This window comes from Marmota flaviventris, chromosome 6 (genome assembly GCF_047511675.1).
Source record: "Marmota flaviventris isolate mMarFla1 chromosome 6, mMarFla1.hap1, whole genome shotgun sequence".
NCBI lineage: Eukaryota > Metazoa > Chordata > Mammalia > Rodentia > Sciuridae > Marmota > Marmota flaviventris.
The window spans coordinates 127,674,987-127,700,769 of NC_092503.1; the positions used below are offsets into that span (position 1 = coordinate 127,674,987).

The 25,783-nt window shown below is 33.6% G+C and overlaps 1 protein-coding gene and 1 pseudogene across 1 annotated transcript; both read right to left on the bottom strand.

Moving 5' to 3' along the window:
• Nucleotides 1-5,979: 5,979 nt before the first annotated feature.
• Nucleotides 5,980-6,942, bottom strand: LOC139706168 (olfactory receptor 2B6-like; annotated as a pseudogene).
• Nucleotides 6,943-24,283: 17,341 nt separating this feature from the next.
• LOC114081924 (olfactory receptor 2J3-like) lies at nucleotides 24,284-25,210 on the bottom strand. The gene has a single exon (XM_027923427.2). It carries the CDS (start codon nucleotides 25,208-25,210, stop codon nucleotides 24,284-24,286), a length of 927 nt encoding a protein of 308 aa, XP_027779228.2.
• Nucleotides 25,211-25,783: the final 573 nt, after the last annotated feature.

Consider the following 25,783-nt stretch of genomic DNA (forward strand, 5'->3'; position numbering starts at 1 on the left):
TTTATACCACTCCTTAATGTATACCCAAAGGAATTAAAGTCACAATACTATGGTGATACTTGCATATGCATGTTTACCAAGGCATTATTCACAATGGAATCTGTCTAGGTGCCTACCAATGAATGGATGAATAAAGTAAATGTGGTATATACATACACAATGGAGTCTAATTCAGTCATAAAGATTAATAAAATTGTGTTTTTTATAGGAAATTAAATGGAACTAGAAATCATCAATTTAGTTCAATAAGAAAGACACAGAGCCAGGTGCGGTAGCTCATACCTGTAATCCCAGTGGCTCCAGAAGCTGAAGCAGGAAGATCACAAATTCAAAGCCACTCTGAGCATAAGTGAGGTGATAAGCAACTCAGTGAGACCCTGTCTCTAAATAAAAATAAAAAATAAGGATGGGGTGTGGCTCAGTGGTCTAGTGCCCATGAATTTAATCCCTGATACTGTACCCTTTCCCCACAACAGATACAGAAAGATAAGTATCAGATTTTATTGCACATGTGGCATCTAGAAAAACTAACAGACCACATGAACATAGAAATGAGACTGCTAGTGAAGAGAAGATGGATCAATGGAGGGTAAGGGTAAGTAAAGGGGGGTTACAGAGATTGGATATGATCACAGTATGTTATATGCATATACAAATATGCTCAAATGAAACCCATTATTCTATATAATTCATATTCACTACTAAAAAGTAATCACTATACAAACTTTAATTATCTTTCATATATGAAGTGCTTCTCTAAATGTAGACTAGTACTTGTTAGAGGTTATGAATGATATGAATTGAAAAAGGAAGGCTAGGTTTTTGTTTTTGTTTTTGTTTTTGTTTTTGTTTTTTAATTTGGTACTGATGATCAAACCCAGTGCCTCACAGGTGCAAGCATTCTACCACTGAGTCACAACCCCAGCATGGGAGGCTATATTTTATTAGTGCTTGCTGTTTGCATGTATTAAAATATGACAATGAATCCCATTGGTGTGTATACTTAAAACATTTTAAGAATAAAATGAAATACTGTTAAAACTCATTGTGAAACTCTTATCACCTAAGGACATAAACATTTTTTTAATACTATCTTTGTTTCTGGTGCCTGGTTCTGGTTCAACATATATCCCCATTTTGTTCTTATGTACTGCCCCAGGGGATCTGCATCTTGAGATATATTGAATAATATTATTTTGATGCATAATGTTATTTACATTGCTATTATAGGTGCATTATAATTAATGCATAATAGTGGGATTTATTGTGACATAACACATGCACCTAATTTGGTTAATTTCATTCCCCAATACCTTCCTTTTTTGGTGAGCTCTGTTTTTATTTCCTCTTTATCTCAGGCTTTTGGATAAAATAAAACATTCAACTCTTCACATTCTGAGTCTGATTTATTTCAACTATGTGGAGTTTCATCCATTTACCATTTCATTTATTTTATTTTTGTGGTACTGGATACTGCTCTCAGAGTACTCTACCACTGAGCTACATATGCAACTCTTTCATTTTTTTTTTTAATTTTGAAACAGTGATTCCCTCAGTTGCCCAGATTGGCCTGTAACTGTCAATCTTCCTGCCTCTGTCTCCTGAGTAACCACTATGCCAAGTTTTATTCTTTATCATGATTGAGTATTAAGACTCCATTGTATATTTTGTTTGTCTACTCATCTCTTGGTGGATACCCAGCATGGTTCCCTAATTTGGATATTATAAATTGCACTGCTATAAACATTAGTGTACATGTATCACTATGGTATGCACTAATTTTTGTCCTTTTGGATAAATACCATGGAGTATTATGATTATAATCAGTGATTAAATATCAGTGATTCCATTCCTAGATTTTTTAGGAATATGTATACTGATTTCCATATTGTTTATAATAATTTAGAGTCCCACCAACAATGTGTATGTGTACATTTTCCCACATATTCTTACAAGCATTTATAATTACTTGTATTCTTGATGATTGACATTCTACCTAGAATGAGATGATATCTCAATGTAGTTTTGTATTGCATTTCCGTGATTGCTAAGAATGTTGAACATTTTTTTCATATATTTGTTGTTCTTTTTATGTCTTCTTTTGGGAAATATGTGTTTATTTGACATTGACTTTTTTTGTTATTTTGGTGTTATGTTTCTTCAGTTATTTTCTGGATAAAATCCCTTGTCAGAAGGATAGCTGGCAAGGATTTTCTTCCATTTTGTAGGATCTTACTTCACTCTTAATTTTAAATTTTCATCATATTTATACCTTCTTGGAGGGTGAAGAAAACATGGATGAGACCTTATTGGATTTTAAACTCTGAAATTATATTGGTGTCTACTTTATGATATCATATTTAGAAAAGTAAAAATTAGTTTTAAATATGAAAACATAGGAACTTAGTTAACTCAATTTTTTGCAAACTTCTATGCAATAATGAGGTCTTCAACTAGAATAAGTGTGCTTAATATGTAAAAAATGGAAAAAGCATGAGATAGTGGTACAGGAGATTGACATGGAAATTTAACTATATTTGAATCTTCTGGGAAAGAAATAAATCAAACATAATAGTGATATTTTTAGTCTAGAACACTGATAAGAAGATGGAGATTTTGTAAAGGAGTTTATTAATATCATGAAAAAAAAATTGGAGCAGAGCTTAAAAGATTTTTGAGCAGAATCTAATATGCTTTGGAGTATCCAATTTTAAGTATAAATTTTAATGACATTCCTTTTCACTTCTAAAACATCTGTATTTTATTGATAAAGTACATGGTCAACCACATTGTGCCCTAAAAGATCCAAGGCACATGAACTATCTGTGAATGACCAGAGTGTCATGTGCAATCTCTACCAATCTCTAATGGGATAATTACAGATCATACTTACAACCATTCTTTACTTGAATAGCAGCTTCCAATTTGTCACTGACCTTTGGTCAGACTTAAAAAGCAGGTCATGGGCCACCAAGAAATATTCTAAGCTTCCTATAGGAAAGTGAGCATTATATGATTGACAAAAATCATAAAGGTAGGCACGTAATGATATAAATAAGACCCCTGAGCAAGACATGAAATAACCTATAACCTTTAGTGTCTTTACAACTGGGGTTAAAATGTTTTGTTGTCTTCTGTTCTTCTAGAAAAACTTGCTTGGGAAAATGAGAAAAGTTTAAATCATGTTCACTGAGAACATGCCTTATACCAAATGGTAATATGAGGATTGTGCATGCTGTACACTAAGGGTAGGGCACATTTTCAGAGCTTCAAATATTAATTAACTTCTCAAAAATTAATTATATATCTTTAATTTTCAAATATACTGAACATATGTACCCCAGAATTGTGCAGCCGTCTAGTACAAACAAAACATGTCTGTGCCTGTCTCCTTTCATTTGCTCGTATATTTTTCCTGAGATTTTTATATAGTTCTCAGAAGCCCTGATTTCTCAGAGTCTAGACATGACTCAAGCTTCTAAAAATAGTAATTCTGTAGGCCTAAAGTTTCATAAGAACATCAACTATCCCCAAAAGGGAAATAATTAAAGAAAGAACTCAGAACAACTACAACCAGTTTCATAGCTGTGCTTCAGACACTAACCTTTCCGGGTTTTGCTGCAAAACAGTAAATGCTTAATCTCCCAGCATATACAACTAAGATAGATAAGAATATCTTAATAAACGTGGTCAAAACTATTATTTACCATGATAGAATTTTAATTTTTAAATTGTGTGTGTTTATGTGAAATTTTCAAAAATTCTGTCAGAAATCTTCCAATTTTTAAATGTAGATTTTTTTCCAAACTAAATTATTGAAGACCATTGATCTCAAAAATTGGGTAAGGGCTGGGGTTATGGCTGCATCATAGAGCACTTGCCTGGCATGTGTGAGGTACTAGGTTAGATCCCCAGCACCACATAAAGATAGATAAAAAAATAAAAATAAAGGTATTGTGTTCATTTACAACTAAAAATTAAAAAAAAAATAAGTGGGTCAGCATCATATGATACATTATTTTTCATAATGTATATAGATTACAATAAATTCTTATATGGAATAACATGGACTTTCCTTTCATTCATTGATGAATATGTTGATCAAAAGGAAGATGTATCAGAAAAATCTAAATGAAGCTGGGCATGGTGATTGATGCCAGTAATACCAACTATTTGGAAGGCTGATGAAGGAGAACAACAAGTTTAAGGCTAGCGTCATAAATTTAGGGATAGAAAACAGAGAGTTGAGAGTTTTCAGTAGCTGAGTGTCCCTGGATTCAATTTCCATTATAGCAAAAAAAGAAAAAAGAAAGAAACAAAAAAGAAATGTCCAAATTAGTTTTTCTTGCAAGTATTTATTTTCTTTACAACACATTACTTGGAATTTACAACATACTGATTAAAAAAAATACCTATTTAATCCAAGTATATTTGTTCTCATGAGTTGTAACAAATTTTGTGATGAAATTTTAATTTTTAAGTATGAGTTGCAGACTTATGTTATTACATTTTCAACTTTTAGTGATGCAGATTTTCAATATCCATACATCCAAAATATATATAATAAAAATACTCATATTATTCAAGTAACCAAGTTGCTTTCCAATTCAGAAGACAAATTATAACTTTTTCATACATTATAAGAGTTTCTTTGATGTTCTAATTTATGCAAAAGTGCTTCTAGATAGCAGTTCATCAGTAATATCTCTTCCCTTGTTCTTTCAATGTTTCAGAAGACTTATTTTTATGATATTCAAAAGGAATGTGAATAAACTTATCCATATTTTTCTTCAATTGTTCTATTCATTTTAATTTAGTAATAAATTCTTTAATTAATCATAAAAAATTACTACCCACATATTTGTTAAGCCAAACCATGGATTTTTTAAACAAAAGAGCTACATGAAATGAAGTTAATGAAATTTAAGAATCATGATTCTTTCTGTCCCGATGCCCATCAATATATGAATGAATCAAGAAAATGTGATATATATGCATAATGGAGTTTGATTAGGCCCAAAAGAATAAAATAAAGACATTTGCTGGTAAATAGTTGGAAATGGAGAACATCATGCTAAGTGAAATAAGCCAGATTCAGATAATTAAGGCTTGAATATTTTTTCTCATTATGTTGAAGCTAGAAAAAATACAGGAAAGAATTAGCAGGGGTGTTAGCAGGGATTGGAGTGAGGATCAGATATCATAGGGAAGATCAGTGGTACACAGAAGGTAGAGAAAGAGAAAGGACAGAATGAATTTAACAAAATCATGTTATATGCATACAAAAATGTACCAAAGGAAATTTCATCTTTATGTACATGTGAAAATAACCCATCAAAATAAATAAATAAATAGATAGATAAAATTTCAGTACAGTAGAGGAATGAGAATAGGGAGTAGGAGAATGGGAGATAAAAGTGGGAGAATAGTAATTAAAATCAATTTCTTGCCTGATGACCTTATCAAAATGAACCCAACTACTATGTATAACTGTAGTGTTAAAATAAAAAAAAAATCATTATTTTTTTTTTTTGAGAGCAGAATGCTTCATACAAAATGAAGTACAGGCAGGGTGCACATAGAGACCTTAGATGGATCATAGAGAATGATGAAATGTTTCTCAAGTGACACTGATAGGAAGCCCACTGATGAATGGTTGTCAAGGAATTGTTATTGTGATTTGCTTGAACTAATGTAATTATAATTTATACTATTAACATATCTTAATATTTAACAAAGTTACTTTTTCATTATGTAACAACCCAAACAGAATTATGTAAGTAATTTTTCAAAAAGAGAGCACCCACACATTAGCCAGGTGTAATACTTGCCTACCTGATTAAGGAATATATGAATTAAGATATATTTTAATAGAAGAACATACAACACAAGCATACAACAAAAGCATACAACACAAGGTTCATGACAGGAATGAGTAATAAAAGAGACCTTTATAAACCTACTCAAATTGCTAAATAGTTACATTTTCTGCCTACAATTTTTTTGTTTGGAACTGAAAATGCTCCTCACCAGATTGCCTAATGCCCCCTTTACATCCTTATTCCTCAGGGTGTAGATGAAGGGGTTGGCTGTAGGAGTCACCACTCCATAGAAGAGGGCCATGAACTTGGGCTGGTCCCTTTTAATGGAAGAAGGGGGCTGAAGGTACATACTAATAGCTGGGCCATAAAATAATAAAACCACAATGAGATGAGAGGAACATGTCCCAAAGGCCTTTTTCCTTCCTGCAGAAGATTTAATGTTAAGTACAGCATGTCCAATGCTAGCATAGGAGGCAAGAATTAGGCATAGAGGAACAGCTACTATAAAAATGCATGCCACAGAGAGTGCTAGCTCATTAGCTTCCTTTTCACCACAGGCAGTCTTTATAAGAACTGGAATCTCACACACTAAGTGATCCAGTTTGTTGACGCCACACAGTGGCAATTGGAGTGTAACAGTGCCCTCTGAGATAGCATAAGTAATTCCGCTCAGCCATACAATGGAGATTAACTGGATACAGACGCGCTGATTCATTATGAGGGTGTAGTGCAGAGGTCTGCATATGGCCACATAGCGATCAAAAGACATGAGAGCCAAGAGAAGACATTCTGCAGCTCCCATAATGTGGAAGAAATAAAGCTGAATTACACACCCCACATAGCTGATGGTCTTCTTAGAGCTTCCCAGGTTAAAGAGCATCTGAGGCACAATGCTTGTGGTGTAGCATATGTCCAAAAAGGAGAGGTTGGTGAGGAAGAAATACATGGGACTGTGGAGACTGGGATCTAACTTGGACACCAGAATGATGGCAATGTTTCCCATCAGGGTCATGGGGTATGTTATCAGAAGAATAATGAATAGAGGAAGCTCTAGCCAAGGTAGCTCATTAAAGCCTAGTAGAATGAATTCTTCAGGTTGACTTTCATTAATGAGTGCCATTATCTTCAATTTGTTTCACCTGTAATAGTGAAATTCAAACACTTTCAACAAATAGATCATAAGAGTTAAAAGACAAAACATTCTTACAAGTTGGCCATATAATTATAGAAGTTAGGATGTAGTAAATCTTTGCAGGGGAATATGCAAAACCCTGACACCAGCTGACCAAATTTCAGTTCACAGCATTACAAATAAAGGCAGTTGCTTTGAGTAAATAAGCTAAATATTATAAAACCAAATTTTTTCCTCTGTATAAGAAAGCTGTCAATAATTATCTCCTTGAGTTATGGTGAGGATTCAATAAAAATTAGAAGTGACTGTGTTGAGGATATTCCAAAATAGTGGTTTTCAAATATTTTCTGACATAAAAATTAGCTGTGGAGGCAGTTAAAATGAAGCTTCTGGTTTCTACCTCCAGGTGTCCATAGAATAGATATAGCATGGAGACCTGGAATCACATGATTCACTTTAAGAAGAGTAGAAATATCAAGGTAGCAATAGTAACAGAAGAAGAAGGAGAAAATCTGGAGTTATGAGAATCATCAAGAAAGGCCCACCCATAGCCTACTAGTTAAGTGAATATTCTTACTATCTCCACACGGAGTGAGGACACTGTATTTCAACAAATCTCTTTTAAATTATGTGGAACTGAGAAAGAAATTCAAACACTTTCAACATTAATATCCTGCACATACATCCACTAGGTCAATGTTCAATAATCACATTGGTTTCCCCATGCATGAGAATTTTGTGCTTGTTTGTACCTTTTTTTTTTTTTGCACAACTATTTACTTCATATTCTAAGCATTTAAAGTTTAGTCTTTTGCTTTAGTTAATTGATTTATCTACATTGCAGTTTTTCATTTATCAAGTAATTTTATCATCTTAATGAAAGAATTTTGCCATTTATCAGTGTCTCATAGATAATAGATAACTACAAATACTTTTTAAAAATTTTATATGAGAAAACTGCTGTCAGGAGAAAAGTCAATATCCTGATTCATGCCAGAGATTTATTCAAATCCACAAGTTAATTTACATTTCTAGTAAACATTTCTTTACTTTTCAATTGTAAGGCATATTGAAATCTAAATTAACTAGCTAAAAATAAAGTAGTATGGTGAGAAAGAAAGAAATTATTCTGAAGTATATTTAAGGTTTATAAGTCTGTCCTTCAACTTTTTCACATAGTTCTCATACATATTTCATTAATTTTAGGTCTTGGATTCCATTACTTTTGTAACTTCTACTTTCAATAATTTTACATAACTATTTCACTACATAGGGATCAATTTACGCATAAATGTTTAAAATCATTTTAATAAACTGCCACACTGCAATCCCTTTGATGTCCTCTTTTTATCACCACTTACCTTTTTGTTTTAATGTATCTTATTCATACTTCATTTTTTGAAGGCTACATTTTTTTTGCTTTTGTTTGTGCATTATATTTGTACATAGAAGTTGGGTTCATTTTGACATAAATACAGTCAGGAGATTTACTCCATTTCAGTCCTGAGTGTCCCCCAATGTCCTCTCCTCCTCTCTCCCTCTGTTCCTCTTCTTCCATTTTATTGATCTCTTTTCTATTCATTTATATCTTTTTAATTGGTACTTTATATATACACGTGAAGCTAAAATTCACTGTGGTATATTTATACATACATACATACAGCATAATTTTGTCAAATTCATTCTGTATTTCCTCCTCTTTCTCCTCTCTCCTACCCCTTTCTCAGTCTCCTTCTACTCCATTGATTTTCACTCTGTCTTTACAATATCCAACCTCTGCTCATTTTATTTCACCTCAGTTTGCTCTGACTTTTGCATATGAGAGAGAATACATGACCCTTGATTTTCTGGCTTATTTCCCTTAGTATGATATTCTCCAGTTTCAAGACATTTCTCAAAAGAAGAAACACAAATGACCAAAAGGTGAATGAAAAATGTTTAACATCCTTAGCAAATAGGGAAATGCAAATCAAAACTCGCTGAGGTTTCATCTCATTCCAGTTAGAATTGCTATCAAGAATACAAATAATAATAAATGCTGTTGAGGATGTGGGGAAGAAGGTACACTCATACATTTTTTTGTGGGACTGCAAATGAATGCAAGCACTCAGAAAGAATATGGAGATTCCTCATACTTCATTTTTATCACATATGACCTTTATTTTACACCTGAGGAATCAGTAAAGTGAAGGAAGGGACAAGGGGAAAAGAAGAGAAGAGAGGAGAGGAGAGAACAGGAAAATACTAGGGAATAATATTGGCCAATTATATTATTATATTGTATGCACATACAAATACACAAGAATGAATATTGTCATTGTGTATAATTATAATGCACCAATAAAATATAGGGAAAATGAGAATAAGCTCCCTGATGTGAAGTACTCTCCAGATTTATGTGTATAGTAGTATTATCTACACATACTCCAACCTTCCAAAATAATGTTTATGATTATTAAAAGCAATTTCCTTTCTACTTACCTTATTTTGTTATTCTTCAGTAAAAAGGAAATTGGAAAGAATTTACTTCAATATTTTAAACTTTTAGAGACATAGAGAGAAACTACAGATCACACAGACTTTTTTTAAGTATTAGTTTTCGTATTCTAATCTTTAAGTTGATACAGGTTCTGAATAGAAAAATCTGTATTAGGAAAGCAATAATAGAAAATATCAAACATGCATTGTGAGAGTGCTGTTTGTATGATATTCCTGATACCCCTTGGGAATTGTGAGCATGCAGATCTTTCATTTACTCTTCTCCCAGGTGAATTATCAGAGCAAGTTCTTTGGAACAGATCTCTCTATGGAAATGCATCTAATTTACAATTTGTTGCCTCCTGAATTGAGGCTGGGAGTCAATCTCTCTCTCTGGCTAAATTTGTTAAAAATGAACTCATCCCATTTCCCAACACACTGAGAAAATACAATTAAAAATAAATAATAATAAATAAGCAGAATACAATTAAAACAGAGTTAGTTGAATAAATGATTCAGGGATTTTGTAGAAAATATCTCAGATTTTCTTATTTCACTAATTCTTAGAGCAGTTCACATAGACTTAATTATCTCTATTCATAAAAATAAAGGGGCACAAAATGAGTTTTAAAGAGAAGCAAAAATGTGATCTTTTGGGGCTGGGGTTATAGCTCAGTGATACACATACTTGCCTAGCATGTGTGAGGCACTGGGTTCCATTCTCAGCACCACATATAAATAAATAAAATAAAGGTCCATTGACAAACTAAAAAAAAAAATCAAATTAAAAATGTGATATTTTCAATGAGAAGCATTCAAGTGACATTTTTCAAAATGCTGTAAAATATTAAATTGTTTTATAAGAACAGGATGAAAATATTTCTTTCTTGTGTCTGTATTTTCTGTAATTGTTTTCCCATAATACTTGTCACACATGTAGATAGCATTAAGATGTTTCCAAAATGCTGAATAAGAGCAACAAATGGACATGTTTCCTTTTGACAACTGTCTCCATGGTATAATCTCTCTCTTTTCTCTAAAGGTGACCTCCAATATCATATGACTATGTATTTACATATATTACACATGTAATGGATATTTTTATTTCCCATCCTCTTCCTGAATCTACTCTATATCCCAATATATTTGTCTTGTCAGAAGAAAAAATTACCAGAAATTTATTTTTATACCTAACTGACTTTTATTCATGATTCATGAAATTGGGCAGCTTCTATTCTCCAAAACATTAGAGAGCTCCCACAGGACAGTGATAGAACAAAGAGCTTTTTAAGATATGTTCAAGGAAACTAAAGTAGAAAAAAAATGGTCAGTTGATGTCAAGCAGTTGAAGTTTCTTTTCTTTCTTAATTTTTTCTTTATATAATATTTATATATTTTAAAGGAGTTAAAATAGAAATTCTCACTGACATCGGTAGACCGGAGTCTCCCATTTTCATGAAAAAAAAAAAAAACTATTCTTTTGGGGGATCTATCTGGTTCCTTAAACTTTCCATTTGACTACATGGCATCTGACATGAGTGATTTTATTTTGGCTTGCTCTGGACTTTGGCTGCTAAGTGCAGGTGTTCAGTGCTAAAGAATAGTCTCCCAAATTTCTCATTTAATATTTTTACTGCGTTATTTCCCTAGAGGCTATATCAAGGAGATTCCTTGATATGTGGCTTTTAGTCAGATCTAGTTGATGAAAGCCACCATCTGAGGATTAAAAAGTGAAAGAATAGTTTGGTATATGTTCTCTAACTCCTTTTCAGCTGGAATACATGGCACTGACTGTTCCTTAACCAAAGGCCACAACTCTTAGAGCTGGCCACGTACATTCAGATCTCTCTCTCTCTCTCTCTCTCTCTCTCTCTCTCTCTCTCTCATTTTCAATACAACTTCCCTTTGCTACTTCAGGCCTTGATTTGGAACCAGGCTCAACACTGTTTCTAGTTCCAGGATGGTGCACATATTTTACATACATAGAATACCCTTGTAGGTATTTATCAATCCCTCCCGGACCTTTGCGAATGCTATAGTTTTTGCAAGTACCCTCAATATCCCAGTTAGAATGAGCAGTCTGAACTATGTTGGTACCAATGGAGACATTAAGTCTTCATTACAAACAGACTAAAATAATTTTGTGATTTAAACATTCACTTATTTGGAAATTTCTCCTTGTATTAATTTATTTTTCAATTTACAGAGAAAATTTTATGTGTTTGTCATGTACACTATGATGGTTTGAACTACATGCACATTTTACCTTGGCTAAATCTAGTTCAGTAATATATGGTTATATATATTTGGTAACCATACACAGTCTTTGCAAATTCCAAGTGTAAGCACAAAAGTGACTGAGACGGGTACAGACCTCACAAATTCAGCAAAGCCTTTATTCAACAGCAGAGTCAGGCATTGGAGTGCTCACTTTCTGGGAAGAAAATGCCCCCAATTACAGGAGAGGTCTGTGTTTATATAAGTTACACACTGAGAGATAACCAGTGAAGATATTAACAGAACATATCAGTTTGGGCATTCAAGAAACAAGCATGCATTATTTTAAGCTTTATGCATTGGATTATATGATGAAGATTTGTAAGGTAACAAATGATAAATATTCCCCAAAGCTTATTTTTTAAATTAATTTAACTTTAAAATTAACACATACAATTGTATAATACATATGTAGTATCAGGTGATATTTTTGTGTATGTGTATATTTTAATGCTCAAATAAGAATAAAAATGTCTATCTCTTTAAAATTTTACCATTTCATTTTAGGAAAAACATTTAAATACTTCCTACTAGCTCCTTTGAAATATACAATACGTTACAATCTGTAGCCATCTTATCCTGCGACGTAAGACCAGAAATTATAATCCCTAACTGCAACTCGCTATTTTTTAAATAAACTATCATGTTTTCCTTCCCCTTACACTCTCTAGCTTTCTGTAATCACTATTCTACTCCTAATTTATATGAGATCCCACGTACAAGGAAGATCTCATGTTACTAGTATACTTGAATCAGGTTTATGTCATTGATCATATTGACCTCCAATTTCATCCATATTTGTGAAAATGGAAAGATTTTAACTATTTCTCTTAGCTGAATAATATTCCATTGTGTGTACTTACAACAATTCTTTATTAACTCATCAGTTGATGAACACTTAAGATTTTTTTCAATTTCTAGGCTACTATGAATTGGAGTGCAGAAATCTTTAGTACACCAAATTCACTTGGATATACACACAAAAATTTGATTTTCGCTTTATATGGTAATTCCGTGTTTTATTTTTTGAGGAAACTCCACACTATTTTGCATAATTGCTATAATAGTTTCCATTTCCTCCAGAGTTGTAGGAGAAATCCTTTTTCTTCACATGTTCTCAGACACGTTTATCTTTTGTCATTTTGATAATAGTTGTTCTAATTGGAGTGAGGTAATGTCTTATTGTGATGGTGAGTGCTTCCTCATGTAGCTGTTGGCCATTTGTATGTGTTCTGTACAAAATATCTATTTAGGTCTGTTGCCCATATTTTAATTGGATTTTTTATTACTACTGAGTTGTTGAGTTTTTACATATTTTAGATATAATCCCTTATCAGATATATACTTTGCAGTTTTTTTTTCCATTTCTGTAGGCTGTGTCTTCACTTTTTTTTTCCTTCATCATACAGAAGCTTTTCTGCTTGATATAATCCTATTTTCTATTTTTGCTTTTGTTTACTGTGCTTTTTGGATCTTATCCTAAAAATATGTGTAAATTCCAATGTCCAAAAGTATTTCTTCTATACATTCTTCTTATAATTTGAGAGTCACAAGTCTTACATTTATTTCTTTAATTAATTTTAGTAGATTACTTTACCACATGTGGTGAGAGATAGGCATTGAGTTTCATTATTCTTTCTGTGGATATCCAGTTTTCTCAGCACCATTTATTGAAGAGCACTCTTTCTCCAAAGTATTTTTTAGCACATTTGTCAAAGATCAGTGGCTTATAGATGCATGGATGCCTTCTAGATGCTGTTATTTTCCATTGTTATGTCTCTGTTTTTATGCCTTTGATTTACTTTATTTTTTAATAGATTTGGGGTCTGGTAGAATAGTGCCTCTTGCTTCATTATGTTTCTCAGAAACGTTTGTCAATATTGTGTATTTTAGGTTCTGTACAAAGCATAAAAAAATTTTTTTCAGTCATTGGCATCAAACACCAGGCCACATGCATGAGAGAGGCAAACACTCTACCATTGAACTATATCTCCAAACCTTTAGGAATTTTTAATTTTTTTTTAGTTGATAGACTTTTTTTTTATGTGCAGTGCTAAGAATCAAAACTTACACATGCCAGGTATATGTGATACCCCTGAGCCTCAGCCCCAGCCTTCAGGATTTTTTTTTTAAGTTCTGTGACGAATGGCATTGACATTTTGTTAGGGATAACATTAAATTTGTGGATCATTTTAAGTAGTATGGGCATTTTACCAATGTTGATTCTCTTTAGGGGTTATAATTATTATTTAGTAAGGTCATTGAAGTTATTAATAACCTGAGACATATATTAGAAATAAACTTTAAAAAATTACATGAATTTACTCATATATTTACATTTTTACTAACCCAGAAATGGATTCAAGGGATGTGATAGTCAGCTTTTCATTTCTGTGACAAAACTACTTGCTACAAATTAGAAGAAAGTTCGGATGAGGAAAAGTTTATCTTGGCTTGTGGCTTCAGAGGTTTTACTCCATGGTTGGTGTCTATATTGTCTGGGCCTGAGGAAAGGCAAACCATAATGGCAGAAGGGCATGGAAGAAGAAAACTGTTCATCTCTTGGCATCAGGGAAGCAGGGAGAGGGAAAAGAAAAAGTCATAAAGAAAATAAATCTATTCTGAGCATGCATTTACTGACATATGTCCTTCATCTAGGTCCTACCTCCAGTTAGTCCATTCAGCTATCAATGAATTAATTCAGTGATGAATTTAAGTACCTCATGATTCAATCATTCCCCAATAACCCATCTCTAAACAAAGCTACATTAGGAATACATGAAACTTTGAAGGACATTTTTGATCCAAATCACTACATTCTGCCTCTTGCCTCAAAAGTCTCATGCCTGATATCTCCTGAGACACAAAGCGAATTCTTGAGCAAGAGCCCCTGTAAGTGTTGAAAACAACTTATATGCTTCCAACATACAATAACACAGAATAAACACTCTCATTCCACAAAAGAGGAATAGGAGTATACAGAGAAGAAATGGGAACACGGTAAGACTGAAATCCAGCAGAGCAATCATTAGGTCTTGTAACTCCATGTCTGGCATTTGAGGCTCACAATGATGAGATGCAGGCTCCAAAGGGCTTGGGCAGCCCTACTTTTCTAACCTTATTATTACAAGCCACATGGATGTTCTTGGGCATCGTCTGCTTGCATCTTTATTCAGCCGACATTCCATTAGTTTGTCATTTCTAACTTATTGGGGTCTCCATTGCAGTTTAAGATTCATTTTCACAGGTCCACACATCACCTTATCAGAGACTGCACATACAGATTCTGACCCTGCTACACTTTGCCCAGATCCCAGGCTTTCTTTTGAAATATTGATGGAAACCTCCATATCCCCCTAATTCTAACATTTTTTCATTGCTGCAAAACCAACACCATGTGGCTGATGTCATGTATACATTATTTTCTTTCTTTTGAGATGCTTTAAATATAGTACATGTGGTATTAAATGGTAGCCATATTTGAACAATCTAATTACTTTGTAGCTTAAAATGTACATTGGCTACAAAATCTTTCCTTAAATATTAATACTAGCTAATTGCCGTGGCCCACACCTTTAATCCCAGTGGCTTGAGAGGCTGAGGCTGGAGGATAACAAGTTCAAGCTAGCCTCAGCAATTTAGCAAGACCCTACACAACTTAGCCAGAGACAGTGTCTTAAAAAAATATATATATATACATATACACATATATGTATATTTGGAAAAGGAATTGGTCATCAAGTGATTCCAAAAATAATAAGCTTCTAAATACAAATCAGCATGAACCAATTATTATTCAATAACCACAAACAACTTTTAGAAGAGTTGTGAAAATCAGTCTTACTGTAGACATTTTACTGATTTCACAAATGTTAACATTTTAGAATGAGTCTTTGCATTATCTTTCTATTTTAACACAAAATTCACATGTGCTTCATTTTTTTTTCTGAAACATTAAGTAGTACAATGCACACCTACTCTTACATGATCCCAGGACCATTTTCTAAATAAAGGACCCAAAACAGTATCACAAATTAAGTAGTCACATCCCTTAATCTCCTTCAATTTGGAACCTACATCAGTATGTATTTATTTTATGATCTTAATAATTTGAAGATTACAGGCTCTTTATTTACATAATATTCTTAACTTTAAATTTCTGAGTATTCATATTTGATAAGTTTGAAGTGACTTATTTTTGGTGAAAATACCACAAAGATGGTTTTGTGTCCTCCTCTGCAACCTATCGGAGACATATGGCATTCATTTACTTCACTGATAATACTACGTCCAATTCTTTCATTAACATAGTGACTGCTAGGCTTCGTTACTATAAAGTTACCTTGTCCATCTTGTTATTTCATGAGTATTGTGTGGAAAAATATGTTGAGATGAGGTGGGATTCTGGTTTTGGACTAAATTCTGCCATTAGTCTTATTATCAAGCATCCTTTATAATCCTTCCCATAAGCAATTATTACTGTGGTGGATGGAAAATGGAAATTTATAAAATTATACCATTCCTTTTACATTTCTTATTTGGTATTGTAAGCTGAATAATGCTTCAGACTTTCTTGAAATATTCAAATCCTGATCCCTGGGATATGTAATTATACATAGCCTCAGCTGACCAAAAGGTTTTACATATGTAATTAAATTAAGAATCTTGAAACTGGGTGCAGTGGCACACACCTGTAATCCCAGTGGCTTGTCAAGCTGAGGTACAAGGATCAAGAATTCAAAGCTAGCCTCAACAACAGAAAGGCACTAAGCAATTCAATGAGACTCTGTCTCTAAATAACATACAAATAAAGGGCTGGGGGTGTAGCTCAGTGGTTGAGTGTCCCTGAGTTCCATCCCTGGTATGCCAATCATCATCATCATCATCATCATCATCATCATCATCATCACCATCATCTGGAGATTGAAATACTATCTTGCATTTTCTGGTTAGGCTGTTAAAATCACTGGGGTACATATTAAGGAAAGCAAGAGTTTAGAAAAGAGAGACAATATTATGTTGCTGACTTTAAAATTAGAGGCAGAGGCCACAAGACAGAACAAGGCATTTTTGGAAGCTGAAAATCAGGATCCTCTCTGGCTAGTGGAAGGAGGAATGAAGAATAGTAACTTAATTTAGTCTTCTGATCTTTAGAAATATGAGTTAATTTATTTTTATATTTTAAAGATTAAATTTGTGGTAATTTGTTTTAGCAGCAGTCAAAAACTAGTTTAATTGGCATTTTATTGGAAGAAATATTTTTTTATTTTTTTTCTCTCTGTAGGTATTTATTTGTAAGATTGCATTGTGTGTTATCTATCATCTATTTGTCTGTACTCCTATTTTAATATGGATTTATGAGTTTGTATGTTATTATATCATTATTTTGATGCTGAAGTAGGCACTGATTGTCTAGTGAGAACGCCTTCCAACTGGCTCATATCTCCTTCTGATATGAATAGCAATTGGCTATAAGTCTGGGATTTATTTGATTGTAAATATTTGATATATGAAGCCTTTTCAGTTTATCTGAATCTTTGGCAGGGACAGGGGTTACATTTGAAGTTCAAGCTAATTAACAATGATGAGAATTTGATTTTCCCCTGCCTACTCTCCTGAACTAATCCCAAACAAAGAAGTTTGGGAATGCCAGGGGAAAATCTTTGTTTGAATACTTTTTGAAGATTATGCTTACCAGGGCCTCAGAATACCATGTTTACATATAAACTTTGACTACTGATGTGTAAGTCCTTGTTGAGAGCCAGCCATGGGCTGTGTGTGTGAGCTATGAGCATTTGAGCACATGAAAGAATTGGACTGATGTTGCTGCCTGATTGGGCTGTGTGATGCATGTGTGCCTTTTCTCTCGCTCTTCCTATGATCCCACACAGCACCTGAGATGGGTGTGACTCTCTAAGATGTCAAATTGCTGACCAAGACACCACCAAGCAAGACTCCACCTCCGAAACCTGACCCCTTGTTCTCTTGTAATATTACCCCTTTGCTTTATTTGGATGGAATGTTCTATGGAACAGCTTTCCTCAATAAATATCAGGGTTGGGGCACACTTGCTCTCTCTTGCCTGCCTCTCTTGCCTCCCTTTTGGGAGGTGAGGCTAAGGGCCCATCACTGCACCCCCAAAATGATATTTTTTTTGTGTTTGTGTTTTTTTAGTTGCCAGGCCAATTCACATGGAGTGAACCTGATTCAGTCCTATGTCATGACAAATTCTGAAGTGTCATGCTTCTTAGAGTTCCCTGAAGTGCATATTTAAGAAAAGACGTTCCTGTTAGTAAGCCTTGTATTCCTGGCTGGGGCCTAGGAGGCCAGTCTCTTTTGATCAAGAGAACCCTGGTACATTTCTTGTTTTTGAGGGCTTTAATAAAAAGATGTTTGGGAAGCACCATTCAGTCCCTGCCCCTAACACCCACTGATGGTATCTCCCAGTTATTATGCTGATATAGATTCCAAGCCAAATGTACCTAGTGTTCTTTGTTGTCAGGTATAGAATAGGAAAGTCCTGGTCACCTGATGTAGCTCTGGTACTTTGGAGGATTCCCCTACTGTTGTAAAGTTTCACTTGAATGATACAAGATCAAAAATCCATATGAAAGAGAGAGATCTGCAAAATGTTTCTATAAATATCCATGTGGTCATTATTTTATGCTTTGTAAGCCAAGAAGTAAAATTAGGGTAACATAATAAACATACTTATATTACAAGTGTAAAAATAAATTTCCACAATTACTTTACTGGCTAAACAAAATCACTAATAATTTTAAATGCTAGGAATAATGCAAAGCAAAGGGACTATCATTTACTGCTAATGAGGCTGCAGATACTACAACACTTTGAATGACTGATTAGTGACTTCATACAAAGCTTAGAATAGACTTTTATACGATCCAAAAATCATCTTGCAAAGAATTTACCCCAGCCAATTGCAACTTACATCCATACAAAAATCTATATGCAAATGTTCCTAGTAGCTTCATTCACAATCACTCAAAACTAGAAACAGCACATGTCCTTCAATAGGAGAAAGATAAAACTAGGTTATATCCACACAGGGAATACATGAGTAATAACATGGGGCCCTAAATGAATTTTACTAAATGAATGGAGCCTTACTTAAAAGCTGTGAGTCCATTGGTGAAATAGCTGGAAAAGGCAAAACTGTAGGAAAAGTAAAACACACCAGACATTGATTGAAGGAAATTGGTTGATGACAAAAAAGATGTATAGGGAAACTTAGCTATGCCTTTGTTAAAATCCACAAAAACACCCATCAAACACCCACAAAAAATGAATTTTATTGTAAGGAAACAAACAGAAATATAAATGAGAATATGTAAATTCTAGTGTTGAAGGCATAGGGTGACAAGTTAATCTAATTCTTTATTTACAAAAATCTTGACATAACTATACTGAAAGAAGTGGTACATAAATAAGTACTTCCCTAAGTAATTTTACAAAATGGTGTTTTGACTGAAAAAATTTATGTCTATAGGAGGAAAAAAAACTACTGGGCATAAACACTGTACTTTATACAGTATATGTGTTTTTTATTATGCTACAATTAATTCTGAAATTATTTTCCCATTTACTAGTACTATACAAAAAAGTTGAAGATGATGCATAGTAAAAAGTTTTTCACTACTAGTGAGAACAGTTACAAATAAGTAAGAAAGGAAGACTAGAGTGAGACATGAATTACTGTGTTAGAGTCAGAGATACTAGTATGACCTCAGGTTCACACATATACACACAGAAACACAGAGATGGATACAAATAGAAACAATTAGAGATACCTGAGTATTCATGGGTTTGTATGTTGAAATAGACTGTGGCAAATATCAACCAGTCCAATTTGAAACAAAACAAAACAAAACAAAACACTGAACTATTACTTTTTTTTAGAGAAAGAGAGAGAGAGACAGAGAGAGAGAGAGAGAGAGAGAGAGAGAGAATTTTTTAATATTTATTTTTTAGTTTTAGGGGGACACAAAATCTTTGTTTGTATGTGGTGCTGAGGATCGAACCCAGGCCACACGCATGCCAGGCGAGCACACTACCACTTGAGCCGCATCCCCAACCCCAAGAACTATTGCTTTTTAATACCAGTGAAAATAACCAAGATCCTTTAAAAAAGTCTGAGGGAAGGACTATACAAAATTAGCTTCTAGTAGTAATACCACATGTTATAGAAATGAAGGAGATTAAAAAAGAGAGAGAGAGAACAAAAAGATGAAAAAATTTCCAAGGGATCAAGTAGCCAATCTGAAAAAGCTTCAAAGGATAAAACTGGATCAATTTGAGTAATGAAAAAAATAACACACATTGAAATATATCCTACATTATAAGATAAATGTCCCTTAGTGTATATATATATATATATATATATATATATATATATATATATATGAATGAATGATTGGATCAATAAAAAATGAATGGAAAGAGTGCAATCTTCCTTACAGATAAATAAATACTCCCATCTGGGAGATGGAATATAAATTTTCTTCTGCCTTAAGTGCAGGCCAGGCAAAGTGACTGTCTTTGAAGGGTTAGAATATGGAAAGATAAAACTGTAAACTTAAGTTTGTATAATTGAAACTCTATCTTCACTAAATGGTTAATGTTCAATATCATTGGTAATGCCATGTAGGAATGGAAAAGGCATTTCACCCCCCAAACTCATAACCCCAGTCTAAACAGGACAAAATGACACACAAACTACAACTGAAGTATATTCTAGAAATCATCACCATCACTCATCAAAAAGCTCAAGGGATTCTGAGAAGACTGTAAGGCAAGACAACTAAACACAACATGGCATCCTGGATTTGATCCTGGGGAAGAAAATACACAACATTAAATTAAAACGTAGAGAAATCCAAATAAGTCATGAATTCAAGTCAAATTTTATCTAACTACATCTACCAATACTTTGGAAAGTGTATAGAGTAATAAATGTTCTATAACACTGCCCCTGCCAACCATATGCACTATACACAGAAACACTTCAGAGGGGATGTGGGAGAATATAATGCTGTCTCTGAGTTTCTTTGTGTCATTTGCAAAACATGTTAGCAATGGGGAATGAAACAGGAAAAATGCCCACCATCAGGCAGAACCAAATAGAAAATAGAAAAGAAAATATGGTTTGGGTCAATGGGTACTTTAGTTTCTTGATTAGATTAACGTAATCCATGCCATATTAAGATCAATACTTGCAATGAACTGTACTGGATTTTATTTATGAGATCATGAGACCACTAAAAGCTAAAGTCTTCTATTCTGCCTTTCAGGTTAACAGCAGCGAAGTCTAATGTGACCACTTAAAACAATCCTATAAAATGATAGCCAGGAGGATGGTGGATAAGAGATGATAATATTGTAAGTTTAATATTTCACTTAATGTAAAACCAGGTGGATAGGATAAGGACATGGAGAGAAGCATATCTTTTCACTATTGAATAGAATGCAAATTATTATAGCCATTATGAGAAATATGGTGGACTTTACTCAAAAAATTAAAAATAATTTTACCATGAAATTTAGCAATCCTACTCCTTCCTGCATATATATCCAACTTCCATCATAAAATAACAAGGTTCAAGTGATACTTGCACATTCATGTTCATTATAGCCTTATTCCTTATAGCCATGACATTGGTAAAAAGCCCTTGTCTGCCAACAAATGAATGAATAAAGAAAGAAAATGCAATTGTATATATAACACATATAAATTATACACATATAATATATTGATATAGATATATAATACATGGTACAAGCATGGTAATTTATGAAGCAGGAATTTGAAGCTTCCAAGAGACAATGGTTCCTCTACACAAAGGGGATCTCATCCTAGTTTCTGGTGACCAAATTGGTGGGTACAGGACTCACAATCTGTCCTTTTGATGTTCTCTGGGGGTGACCAGACCCTGGAATGAACTTTGCAATGAACTATATTGGATTTCTCAAGGTCTCAGGCAGATGCTGAGAACCTTGGGGATCCCTGCCATCTAGGCATGCCCCCTGTCCCATTCAATGGCCCACAGTTTGTTGTTGGAAGTCTGGACACCCATGCCCTGTGGTAACACTATCTCCAACTTACTCCTTGTTTCTCCTGTCAACTTCCCAGTGATGTTTTCTCCTCTGTTCCCCTTGCCATTTCAGCAGTTGACTAGACAGAATTGGGCCATGTGATCAGCCTAAACAGACTGATAAATGAAACAGTCTGAGCTAACCATAAAATTCTAAGCCAGAAAAAGCTCTTAATAACAGTTGCCTGTAACTGGGTACAAGAAATCCTAGACATGGCCAAAAAGTGACCTGTGGTCTTTAAGTAACCAATAAAACCCTGTTATCATTTATTTATTTATTTATTTATTTATTTATTTATTTATTTATTTATTTTTAAATTGCAGATGGGCACAATACCTTTATTTTATTTATTTATTTTAATATGGTGCTGAGGATCGAACCCAGTGCCTCACACATGCTAGGAAAGTGCTCTACCACTGAGCCACAACCCCAGCCCCTGTTATTATTTTTATTATAGAAAAATTTCATAGATTATGACAATCACCATTACCAACATTGCCTCAGAGTATATACTATTTACTACATCCCAAGAAATATCCAGAACACTTTACCTAATTCACTCATCCTCAAAATGACCCTCTGAGGCAAGCTGTATTACTATACCCTTTTTAATAAGAAGAAACAGAAATTCAGAGAGGTTAAGGCCTAAAGAAATGTAGCTGGGATGTCCTGACACTTGCAATAACGTGGCAAAACTCGAAGACATTATACTGAATGAAATAAGCCATGTAGAAAATGACAAATATTGCATGTTCACTTTTATATATGAATCTAAAAATTTGAACTCATAAAGGCACAGACAACTAGACTGCTGGGTCTGGAGATTCAGAGGGAAATTAAAACTGGGTAGAGGTTGGATAAAGACACAAAGTTTCAGAAAGGAGGACAATTGAGCTGTATTATAAAACATGGTGACTATAAGTATTGCTACTGTATTATTTACCAGATAATACCTAAAAGTGTAGATTTCACATCACAAAAATATTATAATTGTGTGGGGTGATAGACATGTTAATTTTTCTCAATTATACTTATAAAAATCTGAAAGAAAAAAAAAGTGTGGTAAAGATGGAAATTGTATAGGGTGATAAACATGTTAATTGAATCGAAAAAATAATTTCCTAATATGCATATATAAAACTGCATTTTAGCCATAAATACACACATTTTTTTCTCAATTATACTTATAAAAATCTGAAAGAAAAAAAAGTATGGTAAAGATGGAAATGTAGCACAAGTTGTGCAAAATCATAAGCTTTTCACAGTGAAATATGGCCCAAAATACTAACGTACATTTTTATGCTTTAAAAAGTTTGTATTCATGTGCTATTTTGCAGTATATAGACTAAAAGTTCTGTTATATACATGATTCTTACTTAGTGTTAAAGACACATAAAGAGTTCAAAGTGAGCACAATTAGTATAATTGCAAGCCACACAGGAAATTCAGGGGAAGTCTAGTGTGTAGTTTTATTTTATAATGAAGCAAATTATTTAAATTAGCCTTTACAAAGCCCTCAAAGACTATAGCTGACAAGTGATTCATAGATAAAATTCTTATATTTCCAAATGTTACTTTATATTATTTCCTTGTAGTTTCTTGTACTACAATTGATATAACTGACAATTAATAGGGTGAATATATAGTTCTCATATTTCATATAGAAATGTTTAAAAATTATGTAAACAATAAATCATTCTTTTCATAAAAATACATTCCTTAATTTGGAAAATATAATTGATGTTCAATATATATATTAATAAAAATATATTAGATCAAGCTTAAAACTGAAGATAACAACCCCCACACAATGGTATTTATCACAATTTTTCCAATACATTTTCAGGTAATTATTTTTAAAATTCCATTGACTTCCAAGTAATTTTTGAACTCTATGTCTTGAACTACCACAAATATTCTTCATGGATTTCTAGGTAGCCCAGGTGCTTCAAACATATACTTCACCAAATTATATGCAAACAACTATGATGACTAATATTCAGCAAACTACTTATCAGAATTTTCAAGTTATACCCATTTTCTATACTTATATTGTAGAAACTATACTATATAGTATATAGTATAGAAAATATATGTAATTATATTTATTACTGCCATGCCAGGAAAAGAAAAGAAATATAAGACAATTACTTATGGTACATAAATCACTGTTGTGCTACAATTAGTGAACTTATAACACATAAATGATATGGAAGAACATGTTCCAAATTCCCCTCAATACTTATTGTTCATCAAAGAACAACATTGTTGGAGAAAAGTATTGCAGGTGTTCCATTGGTCTCTAAATAAACCAAGATAGGAGACAAAATTATCCTGCCTAGAAAAACATAAATTAAAAGACAGATTCTGCACATTTAAGAATTGATAGTACCATCTTCAGATGGGAGTTATAAACTGAGTTTGATGTATTATTACACTGTTAATGTCACAAGTACATAGGTCATTCTCTTCCCATTAGTCTTCTAACTGCCTCTCTTATGTCTTTGTTTCTTAAGGTATAGATGAGAGGGTTGAGGCTAGGTGTGACAGCAGTATAAAACAGGGAAATAAACTTCCCTTGATCTTGAGAATTTTCTGTTGGTGTTTGAAGATAAATGCAGAGAACTGGAATGAAAAAGAGGGAAACAACCATAAGATGGGCTCCACACGTCCCAAAGACTTTCTGATGTCCAGTAGTTGACTGCATCCTCAGTGCAGCCTGAGCAATGGCACCATAGGATGTTAGAATGAGGACAAGAGGTGTGAGAACAAAAATAGAGCTTGTGACCATGAGAGTCAGCTCATTAGCATGAGTATCAACACATGACAATTTCAGGAGTGCTGGAACTTCACAGAAGAAGTAATCCACTTGGTGATGTCCACACAGGGGTACCCAGCAGGTAATGAGGGAATGGAGTGCTGAGTTAATAAAGCCACTTACCCAGGAAGCCACAGCTAAGGATTGGTAGAGTCGAGGGTGCATGAGGACAGCATAATGCAGGGGTTTACACACAGCTGCGTAATGGTCATAGGACATCACCACCAGCAGGACACACTCTGTGTTTCCCAGAGCAAAAGCAAAGTAGAGTTGAATCATACAAGCAGCATATGAAATGGTCTTCTCTGAGTCCCAGAGGTTAACCAGCAATTGGGGGCTGGAGCTGGTGGTGTAGCAGAGATCCAGAAAAGAGAGGTTTGAGAGGAAGAAGTACATGGGAGTGTGGAAACGGGAATCCAGGTATGACAGTATGATGATGAACAAATTACCTATCAGTGTCATCAAATAGAACATAGAGATTTCAACAAAAAGAGCTGTTTCCAGGTTAGGCCAATGAGAAAAGCCCAGTAGAATGAAGTATCCTTCAGAAGTTCCATTGATTTTTTCCATTGTTGTCTTCTATTACCTGAGGAAATAAAATCAAATTATCTCAAAGAATATAAGAAAATGATCCAAGAATCATAGGGACATGGAAAAAATAAAGAAAAAAAAACAGTTTTTAAAAGCCTGCCACTGTTGAATACTATGATAAGTAGGGCATTAAGTGAAATTATCTCAGTAATTGAACAATAATAGAATCTTGAAGTTCATATTTGATATCAATGTAATAGTAAAATATATTGGTGAAAACTTAAGTACTGCCTATACCAGTATATTACTTAATAAATATAAAAAGGAATGATGACTTTAGGAAGACAAAAATGGATACCAAATTGGTAGATGATAATTTGACAAGGAACAGGTTTATTACATAGTCTAAAATATCTGTTCACCATTTACTTGGTAATACAAAGTGAAAGATTGTAATTATATATTTTTTAGTTGCAGAACCTGGTGGACATCCCCATAACCAGGTGATGAGTGTCAGCATCAACAATGTTGAGAAAAAAACAACATTATGGGGATACTGATGTGATGCTCTCAACAGGACACAATACTGCTTCAGTCATATTTCTGCCAAGA

Excerpts from the sequence above, each read along its gene's own strand:
- LOC114081924 (XM_027923427.2), bottom strand. The coding sequence starts at position 25,210 with ATGGAAAAAATCAATGGAACTTCTGAAGGATACTTCATTCTACTGGGC.